The sequence below is a fragment of the Punica granatum genome, chromosome 6 (genome assembly GCF_007655135.1).
Source record: "Punica granatum isolate Tunisia-2019 chromosome 6, ASM765513v2, whole genome shotgun sequence".
NCBI lineage: Eukaryota > Viridiplantae > Streptophyta > Magnoliopsida > Myrtales > Lythraceae > Punica > Punica granatum.
This window is the reverse complement of record NC_045132.1, coordinates 24,163,745-24,185,670: the sequence shown is the minus strand read 5'-3', so window position 1 is coordinate 24,185,670 and position 21,926 is coordinate 24,163,745. Positions and strand designations below refer to the sequence as shown.

Sequence of the window (21,926 nt, the reverse complement as noted above, 5' to 3'; positions counted from 1 at the left end):
TCCACTATGGTCTAAACGTGGACGCTCTTCAACTTTCATAAGGAATTTACAAAGCGGAGTTAAGATGCTCAGTAAATGACCACCGAGAATGACCCTGACTATTTTGGGGCTCGATTAACCCTACTCTTTTACTTCTAGAAATAACGTGGCCGGAATCGATCAAAACCATGACCTGAGTGCTTCTCCGATCCAATAGTGGAAACGGAGAGCATAAATTCAGGAAGGCGAGCCCACAGTTCTGTGAGTGATGCTTGCGCGCGCCATTCGGACCTACATCCATATGGAATGTGACAACACTTTTACTTTCAAAAGTGATGGATATTCAGGACTGCTTCTTTCCTCCTCACGTTTCAATCCATGCTTATACCAATTACAAAAGCCATACTGTTGCCCAGCTTTTAGGCCAAGAATTCCACTCTGTTTGTGTACTATAATTGTCCTCGGCGCTCAATTCAACTTTCAAATAGAAGAACCGGTTCAACGGGCAGGCCAAGAGGAATAAAATAAAATCACCATATAAGATCTTCTGTATCTACCTGACAACGATGGTGCTGTGCCGACTCCGTCTGGATCCCGTGATGTGGTTGTTTTTCTGACATGGGTTCTTGTAGAAAATCATAATCACGGGGGAGAGAGAAGAGAGAGGAGCTTGCTTTACATTCCATCATTTTCAGTAGCCAGTATTTGGGAAAATTATACTAGATGCGGAACAGGAAAAAAAAGAAGAAGGGTAATATCTCATTGTTATTTTTATTTACAAGCATGTATTTATCACCTTTTTTTTTTCTTTTCTGATGGAATCACGAGATGTCTACGTTCAATAGACTAAAACTTATATACACTCGGTGCCAAAATTCACATGGAGCGCACTTCGGCAACTGTCGCTTTTTTTGCTGTTAATTACTGTGAGTAGTGAAAAGGGGATGCAAGTTGACAGTAGAAATGGCCATAAATGGAAACAAAGGATGACCAGAGAAACCTTCTTTCTCTGCACTATATATGTCAGAGAGAGAAGCCTCTGAGCTCTCTTGCACCGCCAAAGTGATGAAAAAGGCAGCTCAGCTTCAAGAGAGGAAATAGCACAGTGGTGCACCTATCGCTTGGTGATCAAAAGGTTTTGATATTTAGTGGGACTACTCGTGTCCCTTTATTAGATATTTAGGATTTTTTTTCAATACACTAAGCCCATGGGTCTCCCTTGTAACTGAAAAAAAAAAAAAAAAAAAGCAGCTCAGCTCACTCATACAAATCTCTTGGTCGATACCGAAAGCTTAAACGACGGAGAAGAAGAAGATTAGATTGGTCAGATGTATTTCTGAGTGCTGGCCATGAATGATTAGTTTCTCCTGTGCAACTCATTTGTCACTAATCATTGACAACTCTCTTCTGTCAGCTGCCATATATATGCATCCAGGGGGGGTCCAGCACCATGTCATCAATTCCTTTCCTCGTATATATTTACCTTGGGATAGCGTTTCGGTGATAGCACATGACTGGTAAGCTCTCGAACGTTCAGGAATCAGGACTTGTCAGAGATGATGGCACGGTCTTCTTCCGGTGAGAGTTGTGCTGAGTCTGATAAGTGGACCGGGGGACTCCATCGATTCCTCTGTATGCAAGGGGGGAACCACGATGGGAGCTATGCGAAGAACTCGGAGGCTCCCGCCTCTGCCATCACCCTTTGCAAGCCCATTCTCCTAGCAGCCATTCGATCCATGAGGCTTTTTGCAAGAGAAGATGAAGGTAGTCATTCATGTTCAATAAGAGTGGTGGACTTGGGCTGTGCGACCGGGTATAACACCTTGGCCACTGTTGGAATGGTGGTGGAGAGCCTGAGGGAGAGGTACATCGGGGAGCTAGGGTTCGAGCCCGAATTTGAGGCATTCTTCTCTGATCTCCCATCGAACGATTTCAACTCCCTGTTCAGGTCCTTGTCCGGCATGGATTCCAATGAGAAAAAGCCGAGAAGGTACTTCGTTGCAGGTGTTCCGGGGACATTCTATCGGCGGCTCTTTCCCGGAGGGAAGCTCCATGTGGCTGTTAGCTTGAGTGCCTTGCACTGGCTCTCTCAGGTGATAAATAAGAACTTCTGTTTCATTTGCATGCACTATTCCATTGAAATTTTGTACCGTCTTAAGCCATTACAAGTACACAATACAAAATCCCCCACTCCTTAACACGATGAGAAGTTCCGAATGAATTTATCTTCTTTATCCTTATTGAGTACTTCACAAAAGAACTCGACTTGTTTCCTCTAGAACTACTGCGAAAATTGAATTTTTTCGTTATGCGAAGAAAGTCTGCAACTTTGGTGTATTTCTGGGAAAATACCTTCAGTCAACTCGACCACCAATCACCATAGCCAGTCCTGTTGTTGCTGACATTGTTGTGCATGAGAAATTCGAAATGGTAATGAACTTCCCGATTCCGCACTGTTCCTCATGTGTGAAGTCTTGTTTCGAGGCAGATACCGGGAGAGGTGCTAGACAAGGGCTCACGGACTTGGAACAAAGGGAGGGCGTGGATCGATGGGGCGAAAGAGGAGGTCGTGGAGGCCTATTCGAGGCAGTCTGAGGAGGACCTGGACAACTTCTTGAAGTGCAGGAAGGAGGAGATTGCGGAGGGAGGGATACTGTTCATGCTGATGGGAGGGAGGCCCAACTCACAGGAGCCAGGGAACCAGCTCGGGGATGCCGAATCTCGGGCAAAGCACCCTTTCGCCACCTCCATGGACCAAGCTTGGCAAGATCTATTGAATGAGGTCACTCTACTGAATAACGGTTTCCTATTGTTCATGTCTAGTCGTACTAATATATACGATAACGTTTAGTGCACAACCTTGCATGACATCATTTCCTAGCTTCTAGTTCTTCTCGTCTCGAATGAATTCATATATTAAAACTTCCAGAATATCCTAAACTGGTTTTTCCTACTGTCCATCCATCTGCGATTCCAAATCGTCAGTTGTGCTAGTACGGTACCATAAGAGCCATCTTGCGACTGTTCATCTGTCCACTCCATGCAGAGAGTGATTAATGTGTCCAAACATTTCATATCTGCTCATTAAACTGTTCTAGATCACTTGTTTTCTGGCTAGCACAAACATTTTTGTTGCTTAAAAGGAAAAATGTTCCATAAAACGCGCCGATATGGGACATTCCGTGACTCTGGAACTCACAGTTATTCCTTGGGCATTAACAATAGTAATATTAGTCGATCTGTGTTGCCTTAAAGGACGTGCAATATGTTCATATTCTGATTTTGGTATCGACATTTTTTCATTGTCCTAAAGGGTCTGATAGATGAAGAGACAAGAGACGGGTTTAACATCCCGGCATACATGAGGAGCATGGAGGAAGTTGAAAGGGCAATGCTGAAGTGTGGTGGGTTTGAGATTCAGAAGATGGAGTACAAGAGGATCAGGGAGCATTCAGATCAGAAGAAACGGGAGGAGTTGATCACAGATCCGGTTTCCCATGGTAGGGCGAAGGCCAACCTGGTCCGGGCCACCCTCGGCCCCATCGTCGAGGCCCACATCGGCCCACACCTCTCCGAAGAGCTCTTCCAGCGGTTCGAGAGAAGGGTGTCCTCTGATGTTTCCCTCCTCCGGAAAACCTGTTTCTATGGTGTCATCATCGTCTGTGCCATCAGAAAGTGATACCGTCCGATCCAAATGAAGTAACAGAAAAAGAAAATATCATAGAGATGAATTGTTGAATGTACTTTTTTTCGTGGAAAGTGGGAAACAAATTAAAGGTAGACATAATCGATTTTTCACATTCTAAATGTACTGTGGCCTTAATGACTATATTGAATTTTCACATTCTAAATTTACACAACCGATTTTGGATAACCTGGAAAGTCATTTGTCGTGGTAATGATTATGTTGACAATAGATTCTGTCCTAAGGACTTGTAAACGGATAGTAAAGTAGGAAAAAAAAAAAAAGGAGCAAGCATTGCCAAAATTAACTTTATTAATAAGTGAGAACTGCCACCTCTTCACATGACAAAACTTCTTCGACAACAGACAGGAAATCATATGCAGGACTTAACAGAATTTGGGTGTTTTACATCATTATTCTAAATTCGGGAGCTTGCTCCAGAACAAATAAACATACTGTAAGTTCTGATCTTAAGAATGTTCTGAGCTTTGCCCAGCTTATTTATGCATCTTGAGCGGAATAATCAAATTGTAAAAGATGGAAAACAGAAATAAATAGAAAGAGGACATTGGCAGCAAAACTGATGGAATAGAAAGATCAAGGAGTTGATTCATTGACAATAACCTTGTAATACATTCGTTCTATGATATTGTCAAATGTATAGGTTGTGAAAAACTTAGATAGTGTAAGGGGCGGGCTTGGGCAAGTTGAGGACAGCCCCGCAGAGCTGGGTATTGTCGGGCATGTTGTACTCATCCCTGAGAGAGCGTTCTGGTGAGATAACGCTGATGTAGAGCTCCTGGCCCAGGTACCTCCTCTCGGGCAGCTCGGACCTCAAGTTCCACATCCCAGCATTGTCGAATGTCAATAGGATGGCGGCCCACGACTTGGGGAAGACCTGGATCGTGTGCCTGCTGACAGCGTCAAGGAGGTTGTAGGTTGCCCTCTTCTCCGGGGTCCACCTCCCTGGCTCAACCCTGTTCGAGAATTAATGTTGTCAAGTTAGACACGGACACCGTGCGATGAGATAAATCATAGTGGTTGTGTCACTAAGAAATGAGAGAGTGTGCCGGGAAGTGATACTTACGCGACGGCGAAGAAAGAATATCCATCAAGGTGCCACGACTGGATGCTCTTCTCATGGTTCTCCAAGATGATCTCGACGAAGGTGCGGAAGGTGACGTTCAGCACGTTGGACTCCACAGTTACCAAGTTGACCTCCTTCGGGTCGTCGGAGATGACGTTGTACTTGAAGACCTTGTCAGCGGCGCCAAAGTACTCGGCAAGCTTGAGTGGGGTCTCGGAATTCAGGTGCGAGACCCCGTTGATGGCATACCTGAGCTTGCCATTCAGCTTGGTGGCTGAGTTGACGAGCTTGATGGTGCGGGTGATGTTGATCTGGCCGTAGTGGTAAGAACCCTGGGGGTTGGGCCTGGCCGCACTAGCGGTCAGGTTCCAGCGGAAGGAGCGGAACTGATTGAGAGACCAGGCCCAGCCCTCTGGTGCTGGGGGGAGCTCGGGGGAGGCAGGTCCCTTTCCGTTGGTGTAGCGGATGATGCCGGTGGCGGTGATCACCTGCTTGGTGAACCTGGTGGAAGCCACAGCATAGTAGTCCTTGGGCTCCTTGTCAGCGGTCACGAGGACAGAGTAGCACTGGCCGACGTGGACGTCAAGGGAGTCGTAGTCGTTCTGGACAACGTGAGAACCTTCCATCTCCACCAACTTCATCGGGTGGTCCTGGAACCTGAAGTTGAGGGAGTTCTTAAGGCCGACGTTGCAGATCCTGTACTTGTAGGTCTTGCCCGGCTTCATGGTGAAGAGGGGCTCGTCCTTGTTGCCCTTTCCAGATTTCCCATTGATGAGGACACCATCAGGCCTGGCGAGGGTCCGGCCGCCATCCAACAAGGCCTTGAGCTGCTTGTGGGACTTGGTGTACCAGTCGCCAATGAGGATGGTGTAATCATCCTCGGGATCAGCATAAGGGACAGGGATCAGCAGACGGCTGTTCACACGGAGGCCACCAAATCCACCAGCCGCACGGTGCACGGCGGTGGTGGGGTAGTAGAAGTAGCTGCCGATCTGATCCTTGACCTGGAAGTGATACGTGAAGTTCTTCCCGGGAGGGATCGGGCAGTTGGTTCCGAGCACACCATCTTGCCACGAGTTCTTCCTGTGCTGGATGCCGTTCCTGCCAACCAAAATATCGTCATGATTAAAAAAAAGAAAAAAAAACTGAACATCATTGACAAATAAGAAACCGGACTATCTGCAACCGGCAGCATACCAGGTGAAGAGGAAGGGCTCGTCAAGGAAGTTAAAGACATTGATGACGATGTTATTATTGGAGGTGGAGTTGATGTTGGGGCCGGGGAACTGGCCGTTAATGAGAATGCCCTGCTGCGGGACTCCTAAAGGAGAGATGGTGCCGTAGGTGACGTTCCATGTGAAGAAGAGGTAAGGGTCCTCGGCCCGGGCGACCGTGGTGGCGGCCACGAGGCATAGGAGCGACACGAACGTCAGCCTATCCATCCCTCACAGCCCAAATTCCCTACACCCCTCTTACACTTTTTTTCGTTTTCCTCCCAAGGATATAAATGATGTTTATTTTTTTTGTGTGGAAGAAGAGGAATGTTTCTTCTTCTACCATCTCCTCTGGTTCGCCTTGGTCCCCTTTTTATACGATGTTTCCGTATGACATTGACAAAATCTCAGCCATTGAAACCTCCCGGAAGAGTCTCTCCAACAGTTTCCCCCATGTTTCTCTCATGACCCTTAAATTGTGGTCTTTCATTTGTTCCAGTCTCCTTCCCCAATTTAGCCTCTCTCTCTCTCTCTCTCTCTCTCTCTCTCTCTCTCTCTCGATTTCTCGAACGTACGCGTGTATGATCACTTGGCCTCCGGACCCAACTCACACATTCTGAAGATTGCATATGGAACTGATAATCCATGATTTGCAACCAGTGAACTCTTTGCCTTAGTAAGACTTTTTACAAAATGCAGAATTCCTTAGAATATTAACTCTAATATAGCTTCCGCTATGTTTTTCCTTGAGGATCATACGAACAAAATCTCGACCCCAATGTTGCTGGTCTCGGGCTATTCATTAGGTTCATAATGTATATACATCTCCATTTCATTCATATCCTTGCACCAGATCTTGGAAAAACAGAGTGATCGATCACTATGCAATGTCCTTTGAGCTTCTAATCACAAATCCTCATGTCATGAGCGAATTTATGCAAGCTCTCTTGATTATTAGTAGTTCAAGCAATCTCCTAATGCCTGAAATTGGTTTTACTCCGCAGAATACAATCTTGGAAAACTCAGACCATGGAGCTTTCATTAACTAACAGAGTTATATGTTTTCATCAGCTGGTCATTTAACAGAACGAAAATGTTGTGACATAAATTCAACTATAGTCCGTACGTCCGTATGATAAATAATAACCACGGTCTTTGCCTAAGTAGAGGCTAAAAAATGTGGAGTTACTTCACTGAAATAGCTTGCGTTACGGTGGACACTGCAAAGAAAACCTCAATCGTCTAGGGCTATTTGCCAGTTGAAGTTTATTTCGTGCCGATTCGTCAGGTTCATAGATTGCCGTTAATAGAGAAACATTGATGGCTTGTGCGGCAAGTGGATTTTGCCCTTGATTTACTGTGTGAACCATCAGAGATATGTTTTGATGAAATTTTCGATGAGCAATGTATTTATGAAATTAAAGTTTCATCTGAAGTGTAGAAGAACCATGATCACATATTAAGACATCATGTATTCAATTACTCTCTCCATGTTCCTTTTGGGCCCGTAGACCTCCTAACCATAAAATTTAATACTTGTATGTTTCCCTGATATGAAAAAAATACACCCTTTGAGCTCCAAGTACAGATTCTCCTGTCAAGGATAAATTAAGCCCAAGCAACCTTTCTTGATAAGTAGTTCCGAGTAATCTCCTAATGCCTGCATTTTAATTTTATTCAGAGTCACGGAGAACTCAAGGATCAATCGAGCTTTCGCTAATGGAGTTATACATTTTGAGAGGTCGTGCAGATTCATAGACCAGCTAATTAACTTAACTTTACAATACATCCATTTGGTACCTAACAAAATTTTCGTGATGTAGACTGATAATGCATCTCTACACATCCCTTAGTTATCTCTTCTTGATCGTTTAATGCAAGTGGTCCATAAAACTTAGTTAAGTCATGCACGATGCGTCGGTTACAAAACAGTTTTTCGACTTCAGGAAACTGAAGAAAAATGGCATGGCCTTGGTTTTACTGCATTAATTAGACTTTGCTTGACCTGAATTTTGCCATAAAACCATTAATTAATTCTTTCGGTTATAAGATTGGCCTAAGGCCTAGTACAATGAAAGATAAATCCTAAATAACTAATAAATAGGTACGGATAATCCCACTAGGTATCGAATCTACGACCTCTAGACCAATAGGCGAGGATGTGCGTCACTGCGCTGCACCCTCTTTTGATTGTCGTACAATTGTTTCTTCTCGGATGAGAGAGAGAGAGAGAGAGAGAGAGAGAGAGAGAGAGAGAGAGAGGCAAGGGAAGGGTCAATATTAGAAAAAAGCAATGCAATGGGAACAGATGGGGGAAGCAGCGCAAGGCAAGAGTCCATGACTAAAGGGCGCGCACAGAGACTTTGACGGGAGGCTTCCAATGGCTGATAATCTGTTCGTGCTCCCAAGCTTCCATGGTATAAGAGGTTACACTTCGGGTTCGTGAACAACCAGACCATATTTTACCCGAACATGTTGTAAGAACTGGAAACGACCAACCCCCCCTTCTTGTCCTCCTCTTTTCACGACTCGAGATAGACAGACGGACGGACAGATAATCTGACAGAAGCACAGATAGAGAGACGGAGATTGGAGATCGGAGCCTGGGTATGGGACGGTTAGCGATCGCGCTGCTACTCTGCCTCTCAGCAGGGAATGCTGTAGTTCAGGCTGAAGACCCTTATATTTTCTTCACGTGGAACGTGACGTATGGCACCATCTCCCCGTTGGGCGTCCCCCAGCAGGGCATCCTCATCAACGGCCAATTCCCGGGCCCCAACATCAACTCCACGACCAATAACAACATCGTCTTGAACATCTATAACCATCTAGACGAGCCTTTCTTGATTACATGGTAACGATGACTTATCGAGTCTCGGTGGTTTCTCTTCATATTACATAAGTAGCTCGGCATATCATTTTTGGATCCTAGGAGTGTCATATTCTTGGTATTGCTTGTTTAGGCATGGAGTGCAGCAGAGGAAGAATTCCTGGCAAGACGGGACTCTAGGAACTAATTGCCCGATTCCTCCCGGACAGAACTACACGTACCATTTCCAGGTCAAGGATCAGATTGGGACGTACTTCTACTTCCCAACCACTGCCATGCACCGTGCAGCCGGTGGCTTCGGAGGCCTCCGGATAAACAGCCGTCTGCTCATTCCGGTCCCTTACCCTGATCCTGAGGATGACTACACCGTCCTCATCGGTGACTGGTACTCCAAGTCACACACCCAGCTCAGGAGCTTCCTGGACAGCGGGCGTGCACTGGGCCGGCCGGATGGTGTCCTCATCAATGGAAAATCCAACAAGGGCAAGGGCAAGGACAAGGACAAGCCGCTCTTCACCATGAAGCCCGGAAAGACTTACAAGTACCGGATCTGCAACGTCGGGCTCAAGAATTCACTCAATTTCAGGTTCCAGGGCCACAAGATGAAGCTGGTGGAGATGGAGGGATCTCACACTGTCCAGAATATTTACGACTCTCTCGACGTGCACGTTGGCCAGTGCTATGCGGTGCTCGTGACTGCTGATCAGGCACCCAAAGACTATTACGTGGTGGCCTCGACCAGGTTCACCAAGACCATGCTCACCACCACCGCTGTCATCAGCTACACCAACGGCAAGGGCCCCGCATCGCCTGATATCCCAGAGGCTCCGGTCGGGTGGGCCTGGTCGCTCAATCAGTTCCGGACATTCCGCTGGAACCTCACAGCAAGTGCTGCAAGGCCCAACCCTCAGGGCTCATACCATTATGGTCAGATCAACATTACCCGTACCATTAAGCTGATCAACTCAGCCGGCAAGGTCAATGGCAAGCTTAGGTACGCTATCAACGGCGTTTCCCACACTGAGCCGGACACGCCATTGAAACTTGCGGAGTATTATGAAGTTCCAAATAAGGTGTTCAAATACGACATCATTCCGGATTCTCCACCGCAAACCATAGGAGCCAAGATCACTACAGAGCCCAATGTCGCTAACCTGACCCACCGCAACTACATCGAGATCATTCTAGAAAATCACGAGAAGAGCTTACAGTCGTGGCACCTCGGTGGATATTCATTCTTTGCTGTAGCGTAAGCACTCTTTATACAACAACTTACTCAACAAATATTACTCTCAAAGAAACTGGTCCTGAAATTGCTCGCCCATGAATATCTTTGGAACAGGATCGAGCCGGGGAGGTGGACACCGGACAAGAGGAAAAACTATAACAACCTCGATGCAGTGAGCAGGCACACGATCCAGGTCTTCCCCAAGTCTTGGGCAGCCATCATGACGACCTTCGACAACTGTGGGATGTGGAACCTGAGGTCGGAGTTGATCGAGAGACGCTACCTCGGGCAGCAGATGTACTTCAGCGTCGTATCCCCGGAACGGTCCTTGCTGGATGAGTACAACATGCCCGACAACGCCCTGCTATGCGGCATTGTTAAGGACATGCCCAAGCCTGCGCCGTACACCATATAAGTTAAATTAGTTATAGGACTAAACATACATTATTCTTGCCTCTTGTGATATTAAAGGGAGGATGAAAGTAGAAAAAGAGAGGGAAAGATGGGAATACAAAAACCCAAAAAAAAACTGGGGAAAAAAAGAAGAAGAAAAGGAGCTATGTTTTTCCTTTTCTTTTTTTGTAATTGGTAAAATGAAATGAGGGCAAGGGAAACAATTTTGAGGCACACTTGGGTGTGTGAATTTTTAGCAAAGGAGAGGTTGCCAATGGTAGAGGAAAAAGACGTGCATAGTCGGGAAGGCGTCAAACCCGAACCCTTCCGAAAAGTGTTGTTACAATTGTGCATTTTTGTACTAAATCACTATACACTTCTAACTTTTTCTGTTGAAATTTCGACCGCATTTATATTTGTTATATACGAGAAAGTATTTTATGGATCAGTGACATTACCGACCAATTCATTATGTCCATTGCTGACTTGTAATCACCGATCTCGGGCTCAGTTGTATGCAATGGGCCGAAACATGGGGCCCATGATGGACTTCCGGCCCATGTTCATCGGCATACAGAATCGGCATAGCTTCACTCGTTCGCCGATCTGATTATCGTCGTCAGCTTCAGCTTCTTCTGGAGTGTGATATGTCGATCCTGTGAGTTTGCTCATGATCCTAATTTTGATCTCAAGTTTCGATTTTTCCTCCTAATTTTCACTTCTGTATGGTGATTTGGGCTACTTGAAGCTCTCGAGCGAATCTTGATGATGCTTCTGATTGGAATCGGAGGAGAAGCTCATGGTTTGGTTTTGGGTATTATTGCTTTTGTGGGTTGGACTAAGGGAAGAAGTATTCCGATTTTTCAGATGTTCGGTATGTTATGATGGAGATATGTTATGGTAAATTTGAAAATCGAAGATTGCAATTGTGGGTAGTGACAATGCAAGTAAGGAGATTTTATCCGTGAAAAATTTGGGTAGTAGTTCTGTGAAAATTTAGATGGGCTTGCCAGGAACATGATTATTCTATTTACGGGATGAGATTCTGTCCGTTTTGCTACTCGTTCTGTGAACTTTCATTAATATGGATCAAAGGTAGCATGAAATTGAGGGATAAGAGGATGGTGATTCATCGAGGACTTTCTTGTTGAAGCTTTATGTGTGAATGATCAATGTGGGGTTTATATTTGACAGTCCAATGGAGGTAGAAGATAAGCCGAGGAACTTCGTTGTCGGGTCTTTGCCGACTGTGATGTACATTCCGGACTTCATCACGGAGACTGAAGAAACCCAGCTGTTGGAAAATGTATGAAGCAGTGTCTTTGTTACGCGTCTCTTATATTTCATCTCTATGCATTGTCATCCAGTAAATGATAATTTATGCTTATCTCATTGTTTAAAGGTGTACAAAGCTCCTCAGTCAAAGTGGAAATCTTTGAAGAATAGGAGGTTACAGAATTGGGGTATGTTAACAAATATCGTAATTTTTTTCTGATAATCATGGATAACGTATTAATGCAATGTCAAGATGGGCCATAAAGTTCTATGCTGATGCAACTAATTCCGTGATGGTCATTGACAGGTGGAATTGTCCATGAAAAAGGTCTTCTTCCCCAAGATCGTAAGCTGCAGATGATGTTTGATACTTTCATTTTTATTTTTATTTTGTCAACACGGAGTTTAAATTATTCGTTGTTTACTGTATATCCAACATGTATAAGAGAAAAATGGTTCATCCTGCTTTGATGAGATGCACATGTTTTGCCAGGCTGTTGCATATTTTGAACTCGTTAGGTCAGCATCAATATGACTGTTTTCTGTTCGATCTTGATAGTGGACAATATTGATGCATACAACTTGTAGTAATGTTCTTATGGAAGTCCTAAAGTGAAGCCATCTCCCTGTCTGTATCTGACAGTGCCTTCTTGGTTAACCAAGATTACCCAGAGAATCTCTGAAGAGTCGGGGTTATTTCCTTCAGCAATCAACCATGTCCTCATAAACGAGTACCTTCCCGGGCAAGGCATAATGGTCCGTACTGAGTCTAACTTCATTTTAGTATTTTACGTTTTCTCCATTTTCTTACCCTAGTACTTACTCAATTGTTTCGATTACCTCTTTTTTTTTATTTTTTTTTGTAAGTACTCAATTTTTTCCACTGATTAAGAATTACACGGGTGGTGGGCACCCTTTTAAGGATTTGACCCCAGGATTTTTTTTTCGTTTTCACCTTTTTATCTGAATAGCGTTGCATGTCTGTTGACTATCTCTTCGTTCCTCATCCAATAATGCAGCCACACCAAGATGGCCCTGCTTATTTTCCCGTAGTTGCCATTCTTTCTCTTGGATCACCTGTCGTAATGGACTTCACTCCGCACTCAAGTCTGAGATCATGCTCAAGTAAGCCAACAATTAGTTCTGAAGATGCTAACCAAGATGTCGGTATGTGGACGGACAACCATCATCCTTTTTCTGTCGCATTGATGCCTCGGGGTTTGCTGATCTTCAAGGACGAGGCTTACTCTGGTGAGTTCATGTATCACAGTATAGTGGCCTTTTCCTGGGATATGAAGGCTTCAAACAAGACAAATCTGTAACTCATGTGCTTTGCTTTGCAGAGTATTTGCATGGAATAAAAGACGATGCTGTCCACGAAATCAATGAGGTAATCCGACAATTGTCATTGTTGTCATTTTTTACTATTAAGTCGGTGTCTTTGAAACTGATAATTTTTAACCTTCACCATGCTAATTCCTTTGAATAACTCTGTTTATTCAGGAGGTTGTGAATGAGAGAGAAGCTCTTCTTGGTCATGGACCCGACTCAGGCTTGGAGAAGGCTGCTCCTCTCGAAGTAATGAGTAGTGGTGATGTCAAATGTATCCAGAGAACTAAGACTCGAATTTCATTGACGTGTCGGGTAGTGCTAAAAGTTCACAAGAAGCTTTTTAAGTTTTGAATGACAAATACATCGAATTTACGCCTTATAACATCATTTAGTGAAGGCTGTTAGACTTTTCTTTTGCTTAAGAAGGATCGTTATCGAGGGATAAGCATGGTTGCTGCAATTGAGGTTTTGAAGTGTGAGGAATCGCCAAATGAGTTTTAACTTGTAGCATAAGCAACCAATCTCGTGTAGAGGGAAAGCTGGAAGGCTTTGGTTTAGATTGTTTTCCGGAAGCAACTAGGATTGTTGTTTTCGGATAGTAATGAATGGCGAACTAAACTGAAGACACATTCGGCCCGTGAAATAGCTGTCCACCTAGTCTTTAAGCACCATGATCCCAAAATCTACAATCGAATTGCATTCACGTGAATTTTCATTCGTAAATTATAGAACATGCAATGCCGTGCAAATACTGACCTGATGTCTAAATTGCAGCATGGTATGAACGCGGAGTAAACAGTGTATCATGAAAAAGGTTTTTACCAGAAAAATAAGGGCGAAATAAAGACAAACCTAAATATTCGGGGTGCGTATTGGAACAAATGTCAATTTTTGGAAGCGACATAGTCCGACTCAATGCTAAATCTGAGGGACCATATTGCGACTAAGTAGAAACTTCAGGGGTGCAAGATCATATTTCCCCTACCAGAAAGAATATCAACCGCCGCGCGGTGCAACGTACCGTCTATCTCGAAGGAGGAGAGGAGGAGGACGAAGAAGAAGAGAAGCATGAGAGGAGGCGGGCGGTGGCTGACGCATTGGCATAAGCAGGGAAGAGCTTCGCATTCCTCATACTCATCCCTCTCTCTTCCCCTCCTCGGACCGAATCTCCCCGAGGTGTGGAGCCCCCCCCCCCCCCCCCCCCCCCCCCCCCCCGTCCCCAATCGTCAGGTAACATGGTCTTTCCAGTGTTTCTGTCGGATTGAATCAGTTGTTGGTTCATTGTTTCCGTCTCGACCAGCTCTGTGCTCGGCTGGAAATTCCGCGGTTCGGGCTTCTGCTGGGGAGAACTACGGATGTTTTTGTTAGAACAGTACTTGATCAGTTCTCTGATATATATCCGTTTTGTCCTAATTGGAGCTTTGACTATGAGGTGAAAGAATATCGCTAGCTGAGATGGTTTTGGTTGGTTGATTTAGTATGTTTCTCGATTCGTGCTTTGCTTGAGTAGATAAGATTGACCTGCTTGAATATTTTGATGCTTTAAAGCAGGTACCTTGCAAACTGCTCGAGTGATCGATGGGAAGTCCATTGCTCAATCCATTAGGTCGGGAATCGCGGATGAAGTAAGCCAGATGAAGGAAGCCACAGGAAACTCCCCGGGGCTGGCTCTTGTGTTGGTGGGCAGACGGAAGGACTCCCATACTTTCATACGGGTGAAGTTGAAAGCGTGCGATAAGGTCGGGATTGCGACTCTCATGGAGGAGCTGCCGGAAGAGTGCACAGAGGATGAGCTTCTTCGCGTGGTTTCAAGATTGAACCGTGACCCGTCAGTTCATGGCATTATTGTGCAACTTCCTTTACCTCGAGTTATTTCTACATCTACCTCTTTGCCCCCGGTCCTGATCATTCTGTACTTTTCCTTAAATTTTGCATAACATCATGGGTCAGTCTTGCGAGCTTTTTCGTGTGCTATGGATGCTCGTGTTTAGCTAGCATTTATGGTTTTGGTAAAACCTGTCCCATCTGGATAAGGAATTGGTGTCTCATATAACCTTTGCAACATGTCTGAGAGCATTTGCCCTGGACTAGTAATGATATATCCGGGAGTGCAACTGCAGTGTTGGTCGTAACACCTGATGGGTAGGACAATCTAGGAACACCATCAATTACAGGAGTCTAATTTTGGTTGTTACCTGAGGACGTGATTAATCAGCTGGCCCTGATGTTCTCTTTTTTCAGACTATTTAAGTAAGGATTACCCCCAAACACGAGAACAACAAATCATATCCTGTTCATTCACCAATAACTGATCTATTCGATGTTGATAGTCAAGTCACCCCTTGACAACATCGGCATTCCCTCGTGTATTAATCGAGTTCAATTCATCTTTTTATATGAATGAACCAAGATCTCCGAGTCTCTTTGCACACATGTTCGGGCTAGGGGACTATAGAGAAAGGGGAAATAAGAGGAATATCAATAACCTTGTTTTGGAATTTTTAATTTTTCTTGTAAGGTCACGAGTTGTTCTCTAACTTATTGATAAAAACTAATCTCCATTTGAGTGCCGGTTTGATCGGATTGGATAATTCATATTTTTTTAAGGGAAAAAAAGAGAAAAAAGTTAGTTTGGTCCTCAACCTTAAGTTGTTCTTTTTATTTTCATGCTAAACCTTTTTTTTTGTTCAATTTCGTCCTTAATGTTCCATATTTTGTTCGCTTTATAGTCTTGCCATTCAATTTTCCATTTAAAATTTGTTTGTCCACCCATAAATTTCTAAAAAGTTAATAAACATATAAAAAAAATTAACAAATTAAATTAAAAAGAGAAGGATTGTAAGAGGGGGAAGGGTGACCGCTAGCAAGGCTCTAAAAGCCCAGTCCTATTTCGATCCTTCCATCTTTATTTTGTTTTTATTTGTTATGTTTTCAGAAATTATTTTTAATAAGATTAATATTTTCAAAATATTTTTGGATGAGAAGTTTCTTTTTAATGGAAAACTTGATGAAAGGATAAAAGCGTATAAAATGTGCAACATTAAGGACAAGATTGATTTTTTATTTTTGTTTCACTCACAGCCGCAACCACTCGGACCCCGCGGATGGAGGAGACTGTCGAGAGGAGCTCCATGACTGTGATTCAGTGCACAGACCCGATCAAAGGGGAAGGAGAAGAAATCGTAGCCAAATTGAGATGAGGATCAAGCAAGGGAATCACCCGAAGACGATGGCCAGCCGGCAACGGAGGTCCGGACAGTCGAATGAGGGAAGCCATCATTCCCCCCTCGCCTCCATTTTCTTCGAGCAAATTATGTGTGTGTGTTTTTTTTTAATGAGCCGATCGATTTAATTGAATAGACCAGTCATTAAACCAGTCAAGCTTCAGGGACACGTCAGCAAACTATTAACTTTGTAAAATTTGGATTTGACGCGATAAACATGTGACGTAATTGAAAGTTCTGTGGGTACAAATGAATATTTCTATATTCGGAGGACTTTAAAAACAATAGCATTCCACCATGAACATAATTTGCCGTTCCATCCTAGAATTTGCCTTTTCCCAATTTTTCCCCAATTTGTTTGCTCGCGAAATATTTTTTTCTTAAAATATAAATAAAAGAAGAAAAAATTAGATGTCGATTCGAAGAGAAGAAGGTTCCTGAGTTTTCTTCGACCGACGCGATTTCTGTTTGCCTAAATAAAACGCTCTCTTCGTCTTCGTCGGAGCAATTCTGCGTTCGTTCTTATCGAAATTCTGCGTTCGTTCTGATCGATTTAGCTGTAGAGTGAGAGAGAAGAGAGACGCGCACATGGCGTTGAATCCCCAGCTTTTTCCCCATGGGATGCCCGTTCCCTTCGTCAACGAGCTGTTCGTCTTGTCCAGAGACGGCGTGGAGTTCGAGGTCGACAAGATCCCCGGGTAATGGTCTTTCTTTCCCCTAATCCGTCGCGAAATTCGTAAATCGTCTGACCGATTGATTAGCTGTCCCCTCTAGATTCTGAGTCTTTCGTATTGTGCTAGATGGCGATTTGTTAACGATTAGGGGATGGAGTTGCATTTGTGTCGCGATTTTGTTGCTTAGCTTCAGCAATTTCACTGTTTAATCAGTAGCTCATGGTGAAATTGTCTGAGACACTGAGATATACCATTCGTCTCCAATTGAACTAGTTCATGGTACTCTATGCATGCCATTGGTCATCCTCGAGATGCTTTTAGAATGGATTGAGAGGATAACTGGCCAGTTTCAATCTATTGGGGGCTCATTGGCATAAAAGAATGGAACTATGGCATCATTGTTGAACGGAAATTGGATGCTCGGCGAATGATTAAAAGAATGAGATGTGTGGATGGCCGGAGCTCCTTTGATATAATTCAGAGGCCGTACTACCTAAATTATTAGTATAATATTCATGTATAGTTTCGCCGTTCAGAGTCCGAAAGATTGGTTATTCTCCATCTTAAAATAGGTTTCTCAGCCTCCATGGAGATATAAAGTCTTACCCCCGTTGATGGTGTCGTGCATGTTTTGGTTGATAGATCCCAAGGAGGTCGGGTGAAGGCGAAAGGGACGATATATTTGTCAAATATTCGGATGGTCTTTGTGGCAAGCAAGCCGGTCGGGAACTTCATGGCCTTTGATATGCCCCTGGTACGAATTTTCAATGATTTATTTGCTTACCTTGGTGTTGCTTATCTTATACCTTTGCTGAGACTATACCTCATGTATGATTAGGGCAGCATTTAGGTTTGTGATAATGTTTTCAATTGCAAAGTTCTTGTCACAGATTGGATGCTTACTTGCCATAGATTAGTCGTAGAAAATATTGTTTTGCAATAAGATCAACGGTAGAAATGTGTCTGGTTAGTAGTTGGCAATTACAGCATGTTGTTGTTGTATGAATCCTTACAGGATTATAATAATGGAGTTTGCTTCATTATGCAGCTTTATGTGCATGGTGAGAAATTCAACCAGCCGATATTCTTCTGCAATAATATATCTGGCTTTGTGGAGCCTGTAAGTAAACTGTTGAAAGTACAGCTTTTTAATCGTATTTGTTGGAAATGAGATGTCAATAATTTATTTTCAAACTCAGGTTGTCCCAGATGATCAGCATCGGGCACTCTACTCAACTCATTCCTTCAAGATATTGTTCAAGGAAGGAGGATGTGGGACGTTTATCCCGCTGTTTTTCAATTTGATCTCCTCCGTTCGGCAATACAACCAGCACCTCAATTCCACGCCACAGCCTCGTGTGGATCCTCTACAGGCAGCGCAACCTCCAGTTGACGAAATGATGAGACACGCGTAAGTAAAGGCTGAATGATGCCTTTACTAAGCAGTCAAATTTTGTAGAGCTAGAGGGTCGCATTTGTTGATATTGTTTGGGTTTTGCAGATATGTGGATCCGAATGACCCGACAAGGATCTTTCTGCAGCAGCCAACTTCTGAGTCTCAGCTCAGGCGGCGCAACTACCATTCCAACTCTTCCGAGAATGCCATATGATTGGAGCTTTAAAACAATGATGTATCTATTTACGAGGTTAAATGCCGTGTTCTTATTCTGTGAGTTGATATTTTGATGCACAAGGGGGTATATATGTCGTGACCAACATGACAATAAACTCTGTAAAGTTCACAGATATTAAAGAGTTTATATGCTGTTATGCTTTATGTACATAGCTGATATCTTCAACTTGATTTCTGTATTGATTAATCATAATAGACTGTTTGATAGCGAGGTAAAATTGAGCAGCATACTTGAGTCATGTTTGGTCTACTTTTATGCACCGAACATGGCTCGACCGGCTTTGGGCTGGGCAATAGCATAGCTACAATTAACCAGAACAAATTGGGTTTCCACCATGTAGATGATTCACAGGATCTTTTCAACAAAAACATCAATATAATAACTCAATATCGCAATAAAATCAATGACTGGTTCTCATCTCATTGTATTTACACCGATAATCCGATTAATGGAGTACATCACATCCAAATTCGCCTTCAACTGCACCTAGTACAACTACTCCTCGTGGTATAGATATAAGCCAAGCCCAAACCGAGCACATGCTTTGCAGAAAGCTATCTCTTCTGCTGCAGCCACTGGATCATGGCCAATGCTTGCTGATACTGTCCCAGTTGCCTCCCGATGTGCCTGAATTGATATTGCCAAGATGGTAATGAAACATACATGTACAAATATAAAACTGAAAGCAGATTGTCGATTGGATGAGTAAGAGGCAACAAATGAGCTAGCTCTCAGATCAGTGGTGTATTTATCTCGAATTAAAAGTAAAACCACCCCGCGACTGTTCTATATATAAAGCTATGAAATTCTCTCCAGTTCGAGGTGATTTTGCCAAGAAATGTCATTGAATATTGCAGGACTTGTCAAAATTGAGCTAAGAAACCTGAGAGTTTTGTATGTGGCATGTGGTAAAACCATGGCTTGTTTCTAAAGCTGAACAATCTAAGCGAAAAGTGGATCACATAACAAACGAACTATATGAACGATACACTCGATATTTTAGCCAACATGTAACCATTCTTTCTCTGGAAACCTTTTGTTATGTCAACTGTCTTTACGACAGAACTATTTAAGGGCAATGAAAAAATTGCAAGAAGAACAGACTAGAGACCTTCTACTGCAAAATTGACTCGGCTACAGCCATAGGAGATGCCGGAATGCTAATCATACTCGAGAATGTGTTCTAGAATCCTACTATATAAGAGCTGCAGAATACAATGCTAATCAAGGTACAATACCGTCAGCACACATATCAGTGAAGAAGACTCACCTCTCCATCGGATCCTCGGATAGTGACACGGTACACCACAGTCACGCTTCCATTCTCGGAAAATATGACATCCCGTATTTCTCCACACCATCCTGCAAAAAATGTACTCAAATCAAACAGAAATCCTGATTCTTATGCATTGACAATTTTAGGCAAGAATCGAGAGAAGCACAAAAAAAATCAGGGCATAAAGATAGACATAAAAATGGTTCTTATGCATTCGCCTATTATCTTATGGTATCTTCCTAAAATTTCATCTTCAGATTATTCCAGCTGAGAAAACGGAGACCCCTAGAAAAGGTCTTATACTTTGGATAGCATGCCACTATCTATACCAGCAGCATAAGCTATATCAGGCAGCAGAAATGGCAGATCCAATTTTCGAACCAAATTTATCTCCGATGACTAAAGACAGAGGCAGATTGTATTATGTAGACCGGAAGAAAATCTGTTTACACAGGCAAAGATATCGAATTTTGGGGCAGATATGAGGTCCGAACGCAAAAGAGATTTGCTCTAACGCTAATTGCGATTCTTCAAGCTAGGAACTTAATAGCTCATCATCGGAGATGGGATTATGCCATGTGCTGAAATAGGTAAGAACGATGAGAGAAATCAACAGACCTGGGGCATAGAAGCTCAGCATCCGGTTGGCGTGGTACCTGTCGAAACAAGCACGCAAGATCACAGCGGCATCCCACGAGAGAAATCAAGCGATGAACAGTTGACCGAAATCGGAAAGGACAGTTGGGGTAGGTCGGGGCGTTACCAGGGAATGAAGGTGGAAGATGACTGATCCGGGTCTTGATCGTGGTAAGGGAGAGGCTTGATGATGTTGTCGGGGATCCTCTTGTTGAGGTCCCGAAGGATCTCGACCAGAGGCCGGGTGATGCACGACGAGGAAGACGACGAGAACGACTTGTCCAGCGGCACCACGTAGTTCGAGTTCGGCACCGATCCCTTCTTCTTCCCGCTCCCTCCTCCGTTTCCGCTCCCGCCGCCGTTTCCGGAACCGGAGTCAACTCCTCCGCCGCCCCCGCACGCCACGCTGAGGCGCTGACACGGTCGGCCGAGGTCAATGCTCGGGCGCCACCTGAACGCGACGGCAGCGGGAGATCCCCGGAAGCCGGTGCGGAGGTCATCAGAGCTGGGCGACGGCCTCGAGAGGAGGAGACGGGAAGCGCAGCTCTGAAGAGCCATGGACGGATTGGCAGCGGCAGGCGGCAGGGAGAGGGGGACGGAGTCTTGTCGTCTCGGCGGGGAGGGAGTCGAATGGGTCGACAGGTGGAAGGATCAAAGCCGAGGTTGGTGAGAGTAGTTTTCCATGATAGTGTGCTACTCAAAGCTTCGGACAAGCTACCTAACTGAAGCTCTCAATTATTACACATTTTATTTTATTTATTTATATTTATTCGCGTCGACGGTCGACCGGTCATGTGTGTCGGCGTAGCTTCGATTTTTTACGAGATGACACCTCTCTTTGTGATAATGCGCCGTCGAGATATGCAAAGCGCGCCATCTTTCTACTGGAGCTTCTGCCTTCTATTCTCGTTGGATTTGTGATGAAGGTAGCCAGTAAAAAAGAAAAAAAAATCGATAAAATAATATTGGTTGAGTGATAAGCAACTCACCCATAAGAAGAAGAACACAAGTTCGAACTCCGGAAAGCGTACTTGTTGGAAGGGAGAATAACCTTTAATGCTCGATCTCCCGATTGAATTAGTCAAATCCATTGAGTTCTGGATATCAGGATATACAAAAAAAGGGCGTAATTGTTAGCACGTGAAAATTATCTAAATGTGTAAGTGGACCGCTAAGTAGTTGGATTTATGTTCCATCAATTCAATAGTTCGAATTGTCAAGGAGTGATAGGTGAACCTCTTAAGAAGTCGTGGTTTCTCTACTTGAGTTTTCATCGTTGAATCGTAGCTCTATGCATGGTATCTTTCAAAACTTTTGCAAGTCAACATTATGCCACGGAAAAAAAGTGCTAAAGAAAAAATAATCAACATGTTGCAGGTTGACTGTGAATAACATTAATTCATGTAAACAAACGAACACGAATTCGATTACTTGTTGGGGGACGGTAATCTTGAATGCT

General features: G+C 43.9%; 6 protein-coding genes across 9 annotated transcripts; 4 read left to right on the top strand and 2 right to left on the bottom strand.

Annotated features, from left to right (window-relative positions):
- The first annotated feature begins 1,289 nt into the window (after positions 1-1,289).
- Positions 1,290-3,834, top strand: LOC116210143 (gibberellic acid methyltransferase 2-like). The gene is made up of 3 exons (XM_031543960.1): positions 1,290-2,072; positions 2,468-2,761; positions 3,293-3,834. Exons 1-3 carry the CDS (start codon positions 1,536-1,538, stop codon positions 3,656-3,658), a joined length of 1,197 nt encoding a protein of 398 aa, XP_031399820.1. The 5' UTR covers positions 1,290-1,535; the 3' UTR covers positions 3,659-3,834.
- A 411-nt stretch (positions 3,835-4,245) lies between these two features.
- Positions 4,246-6,306, bottom strand: LOC116210169 (L-ascorbate oxidase homolog). The gene is made up of 3 exons (XM_031543991.1): positions 5,949-6,306; positions 4,752-5,852; positions 4,246-4,641 (listed from the first exon to the last, which is right to left on the bottom strand). The coding sequence occupies exons 1-3, from the start codon at positions 6,191-6,193 to the stop codon at positions 4,341-4,343; spliced, it is 1,647 nt and encodes a 548-aa protein (XP_031399851.1). The 5' UTR covers positions 6,194-6,306; the 3' UTR covers positions 4,246-4,340.
- A 2,041-nt stretch (positions 6,307-8,347) lies between these two features.
- Positions 8,348-10,814, top strand: LOC116210584 (L-ascorbate oxidase homolog). Its single transcript, XM_031544491.1, has 3 exons — positions 8,348-8,819; positions 8,929-10,044; positions 10,138-10,814. Exons 1-3 carry the CDS (start codon positions 8,575-8,577, stop codon positions 10,436-10,438), a joined length of 1,662 nt encoding a protein of 553 aa, XP_031400351.1. The 5' UTR covers positions 8,348-8,574; the 3' UTR covers positions 10,439-10,814.
- Positions 10,815-10,920: 106 nt separating this feature from the next.
- LOC116210585 (alpha-ketoglutarate-dependent dioxygenase alkB homolog 6) lies at positions 10,921-13,445 on the top strand. Of its 4 annotated transcripts, none has more exons than XM_031544494.1 (8): positions 10,921-11,074; positions 11,611-11,722; positions 11,819-11,879; positions 11,999-12,019; positions 12,335-12,447; positions 12,711-12,942; positions 13,035-13,081; positions 13,195-13,445. In XM_031544494.1, exons 1-8 carry the CDS (start codon positions 11,064-11,066, stop codon positions 13,372-13,374), a joined length of 777 nt encoding a protein of 258 aa, XP_031400354.1. In that variant the 5' UTR covers positions 10,921-11,063; the 3' UTR covers positions 13,375-13,445. The 4 variants fall into 4 exon arrangements, with proteins under 4 accessions (XP_031400354.1, XP_031400352.1, XP_031400355.1 ...); XM_031544492.1 differs by having other exon boundaries at positions 11,999-12,037; XM_031544493.1 differs by lacking the exon at positions 10,921-11,074 and adding an exon at positions 11,092-11,290 and having other exon boundaries at positions 11,999-12,037.
- Positions 13,446-16,639: 3,194 nt separating this feature from the next.
- On the top strand, positions 16,640-18,706 carry LOC116210588 (UPF0664 stress-induced protein C29B12.11c). The gene is made up of 5 exons (XM_031544498.1): positions 16,640-16,945; positions 17,564-17,675; positions 17,970-18,041; positions 18,121-18,332; positions 18,423-18,706. Exons 1-5 carry the CDS (start codon positions 16,836-16,838, stop codon positions 18,529-18,531), a joined length of 615 nt encoding a protein of 204 aa, XP_031400358.1. The 5' UTR covers positions 16,640-16,835; the 3' UTR covers positions 18,532-18,706.
- A 204-nt stretch (positions 18,707-18,910) lies between these two features.
- Positions 18,911-21,214, bottom strand: LOC116210587 (DNA repair RAD52-like protein 2, chloroplastic). The gene is made up of 4 exons (XM_031544496.1): positions 20,595-21,214; positions 20,450-20,487; positions 19,826-19,917; positions 18,911-19,182 (listed from the first exon to the last, which is right to left on the bottom strand). The coding sequence occupies exons 1-4, from the start codon at positions 21,023-21,025 to the stop codon at positions 19,051-19,053; spliced, it is 693 nt and encodes a 230-aa protein (XP_031400356.1). The 5' UTR covers positions 21,026-21,214; the 3' UTR covers positions 18,911-19,050.
- Positions 21,215-21,926: the final 712 nt, after the last annotated feature.